This window comes from Lithobates pipiens, unplaced genomic scaffold, assembly GCF_037356315.1.
Source record: "Lithobates pipiens isolate NorthernLeopardFrog02 unplaced genomic scaffold, aLitPip1_a1.2 Scaffold_30, whole genome shotgun sequence".
Taxonomy (NCBI): Eukaryota; Metazoa; Chordata; class Amphibia; order Anura; family Ranidae; genus Lithobates; species Lithobates pipiens.
This window is the reverse complement of record NW_027507791.1, coordinates 56,901,834-56,906,075: the sequence shown is the minus strand read 5'-3', so window position 1 is coordinate 56,906,075 and position 4,242 is coordinate 56,901,834. Positions and strand designations below refer to the sequence as shown.

The 4,242-nt window shown below is 41.8% G+C and overlaps 1 protein-coding gene across 1 annotated transcript; it reads left to right on the top strand.

The window, feature by feature from the left end:
- Positions 1-380: 380 nt before the first annotated feature.
- On the top strand, positions 381-3,292 carry LOC143942873 (olfactory receptor 5V1-like). Its single transcript, XM_077464277.1, has one exon. The coding sequence runs from the start codon at positions 2,087-2,089 to the stop codon at positions 3,005-3,007; it is 921 nt and encodes a 306-aa protein (XP_077320403.1). The 5' UTR covers positions 381-2,086; the 3' UTR covers positions 3,008-3,292.
- The last annotated feature ends 950 nt before the right edge of the window (positions 3,293-4,242 follow it).

The window sequence follows — 4,242 nt, the reverse complement described above, 5'->3', positions numbered from 1 at the left end:
CTCCTGTACCATGTCTGCAGTCTCTGACCATCTCCTGTACCATGTCTGCAGTTTCTGATCATCTCCTGTATTATTTCTGCAGTCTCTGACGATCTCTTGTACCATGTCTGCAGTCTCTGACCATCTCCTGCACCATGTCTGCAGTCTCTGGCCATCTGCTGTACCATGTCTGCAGTCTCTGGCCATCTCCTGTACCAGGTCTGCAGTTTCTGATCATTTTCTGTATTATTTCTGCAGTCTCCAAACATCTCCTGTACCTTCTCTGCAGTCTCTGACCATATCCTGTTGTATGTCTGCAGTCTCTAACCAATTCCTGTACTATGTCTGCAGTCTCTGGTCATCTCCTGTACTATGTCTACAGTCTCTGACCTCTGATCTCTTGCATCATATCTGCTAGAGGGGCACTGCATGAAAATGTTGCTAATACTATTAGCAATGTGTTATATAAAAATGTATACATTTTATTTAAAATATAAAAATACATTTTTATATAAAAATATTTTTTAAACACAGTGATTTTCAGTATCTGTTTCGGTTTTCGGCCTAGTGTATTTTTCATTTTCGGTATCGGTTTCGGCACCAAAAAACACATCCGGTGCACCCCAAAAAAAAAGTCCAAGTAAGAATCGGTTTGTATAGAAATAGATGTCTCATAGACCAGTAGCTTGATAGAAGGAAAACAAAACATCAGTCCAACGTCGATTGTAAAATTTATAGATTTGCCGCTCACCTCCACCAATGATCAAAAGGTCAAACAGGGCTCATCAGATAGCGAATGGGGAATCCTGCTGGTGGATCTACGAAGACTTTCAGGTCCCAAGTGAAGACTAAATGCTGAAGAACAAGGGTGCACACACCGCTTCAGGCAAAAAATGGACACACCTGATCCAAGGTGCTAATCCCGGTTCATCACCGTAGGCAATATCAAGAAGAGAAGAAAAAGTTGATCGTACACTTGAATCCAAAAGATGCTGTAGAAATGTCTTTATTGTCATGAGCCACACGTTCTTCACACGTTGTGAACAAGCAGGGTTCTTTTCATTTGAAACGCATCAACTGATCATCATTGCAATTTTGTCTGGCTCATGACAATAAAGAAATTTCAACAGCATCGTTTGGATTCACGTGTGTGATCAATCTTTTCTTCTCTTCTTGAAGACTAAATGCTGCATGGAATCTTAGCACCAACACATCCTTAGCTCACCACTGGGTAGTTCCATAAATCAAAACAAATTGTATTATTAGGCAGTTTTTTTTTTTCATTTTGGATGACATGTGGAATGGTTAGACCCTTTGTCAAAATGTTATTGCTGGATGTGTCCCTATTGAAGGAGTGTTAACATTCTGTTTGACCTGATGATGACTATTGTCGTTGAGACAAAACCAATACAACCAGCCTGCCCATACATGGATGGAACTTTGGCCAGTTTCTGCTGAACCGCCCTGGTTTCAATCCGTTTTTGGCTAGCTTAAGGGGAAATTCTAAATTTTTGAGTTGTCCCTAAATCAAAAGGAAGGGGGAATTTTCCACCGAGTACACCTGTGATTGGGACAACTGGATGTGGCTATTCATAAAGATACATGGTCGAATTTCGAACAAATTTTCTTTTCAAAATCAGAAAGTTCTTTTTTTTTGTGATCCGATGATGCCACCATTGATTTTCTAAATTCGGCCGACCAAGCCTTCAATTTCACCTCATGTTGCTACAGAAAATAATTTTCATGACTGGGAATCTTCTTTTCTCTCCGTAAATTTTCTTTTCTTATTACATTTCTCACACGATTCTCCCATCATTGATTCGAATATCGTTAGTTTTTCAAAAAATTTCCAACATGTCCGATTCCTCAAATTTGATTTCCGCACGAAAAACGGCTGTTGCTGCAGCCCACTAATGGTGCGAAATTCATACAAAAATTCTTAGATACGATTTTCGAAAGAAAATTCTTTCGAAATTCGAACCGTGTATGGCCGGCATAATGATTTCATTTCAAGAAAGTAAAGTTTTCCTTTAAAGGAAATCTAGGATACAAATATATATTATTGTCATTGTTACAATTATCTCTTACAAGGTGTTACCTGAATTTTATGGAAGAAGTCAACCAAACATCTTCAGAAGGGTTCATCCTCCTTGGACTATCTAATGTCTTGTACCTCCAGGTGATATATTTCCTTATGTTCCTTCAGATGTACATAATGACATTGTCAGGAAATCTTCTACTGATCATTGTGGTGAGGGTCAATCGAAAGCTACAGACCCCCATGTACTTCTTCCTGAGTAACCTCTCCATTATCGACATTTTTTTCACATCCTCCTTCGTTCCCAAAATTCTTATAAACACTTTGGCCATAGATAAAAGTATCTCCTTTTTGGGATGTGCATTACAGATGTACTTTGGTATAGCTTTAGCAGCAACAGAGTGTGTTATAATCGGCATCATGGCGTATGACAGGTTTGCTGCCATTTGTAGACCATTGCACTACAAGGTCATCATGAACAAGACATTTTGCATCAGTTTAGCAACAGGATCATGGTGTATTTGCTTCCTAAACTCTGCCATACATGTTGTCCTCACCTTTCAACTCCCCTACTGCAAGTCCCACCAAATCAAGCACTTCTTCTGTGAGATACCACCTTTACTTCAATTATCCTGTGAAGACACCTTACCTAATGAGATAGCCATATACATCTCCGCAGTAATTCTTGGCATGGCTTCTTTCTGGTTGACTCTTATCTCGTATGTCCAAATAATTTCCACCATCTTGAAGATCCGTTCCTCACAAGGAAGACATAAAGCTTTCTCCACATGTGGTTCTCACCTAACTGTGGTGGGTCTCTACTATGGACCAATGCTTTTTATGTATATGAGACCCCGCTCCACATACTCTCCTGAAATGCACAAAACTCTGTCCATTCTCTATACTGTAGTGACACCAATGCTTAACCCCTTGGTCTACAGTGTGAGGAACAAGGATGTCAAAAACGCAGTTACAAGAAAACGCACATAAGAAATACAATTCTGTAAAACAAAATGTATTGTTGCATGTGTGATTATTACATTTAAAAGCATTTCTTCTACTTCTTCATTCTTGCTTCTATTTCTTAGCTCATTTGTTTTTTCAGACTTCCATAGACCCGGAACTGGGCCCTAGTCTGAGCCTTTAGTGAACATACAGTAGTTACTAGATGGGTCTACATTTGTACATGTTATGGTGATATTGGTATTGTACCAATAATTGCTATCGAGACTTTTAGCTTGGAGGAGGCAATCGGTTCTGAATATTTTCCCTGTGTATGAATACCCAAAGTCTTTATGAGTATTGATGCACTGTTATGTTTTTCTCATATGCTTACTATAAATAAAGATTTTAAAAGAAAATCTTGTATTATGCTGGTGTAGAAACCTTTAGTATGCTACTAGTGCGAGAGCAGGCAAAACATAGTTTAGCTCGTGGTTAAAGCGGGAGTCCGCCGGGACTCCGCGTTTTTTTTTTTTTTTTTAAAAGCCAGCAGCTACAAATACTGCAGCTGCTGACTTTTAAAATAGTGACACTTACCTGTCCAGCGCGCCCGCGATGTCGGCACCCGAAGCCGATCTGTAGATCGTTTCTCGGGTGCTTCCGCCGCCATCTTGGGTATGGGAATCAGGAAATGGAGCCTTTCGGCTTCATTTCCCGGTTCCCTACTGCGCATGCGCGAGCCACGCTGCGCAATAAGGACGGTCCCCGCTGCCTCTGGGATCTGTGTGTTTTCCCAGCAGGCAGCGGGGCACTTGCGGAAAGGGGCGGGCACTTGCGGAAAGGGGCGTAATCTACGCCCCTTTCCGCAGAGAGCTATCCCGGAAGTGGGTGCATTTACCTGGATTATCCAGGTAACTGCACCCCCCTCCCCCCTGAAAGGTGCCAATTGTGGCGCCGGAGGGGGGGGAGGATTCCGATGAGCGGAAGGTCCATTTTAGGGTGGACTTTAGGGTGGACCTCCGCTTTAAGTAGAATCGTGGAATCTAGGCAGAGTTTACTCAAGGTCAGGGCTGGATGACTCAGAGAGGCATGTCTCTGGTGTCTCCCCCTGATTCTGAAAGTTTGGAGAAACTTCTAGAGGTTAGTGAGCAGAGGCCAGGACGGTTGATCTGTATATTTAAGGGAGCTTGTCCAATCCTCAGGCAGTGGACCTGGCAGGATGGTTGAGCAGCCCTTAAGTATGGATGAGTGATACTGGCAAGGGTAAACTGGTGAAAGATGGA

Coding starts and splice junctions, on each gene's coding strand:
- LOC143942873 (XM_077464277.1), top strand. CDS start 2,087: ATGGAAGAAGTCAACCAAACATCTTCAGAAGGGTTCATCCTCCTTGGA.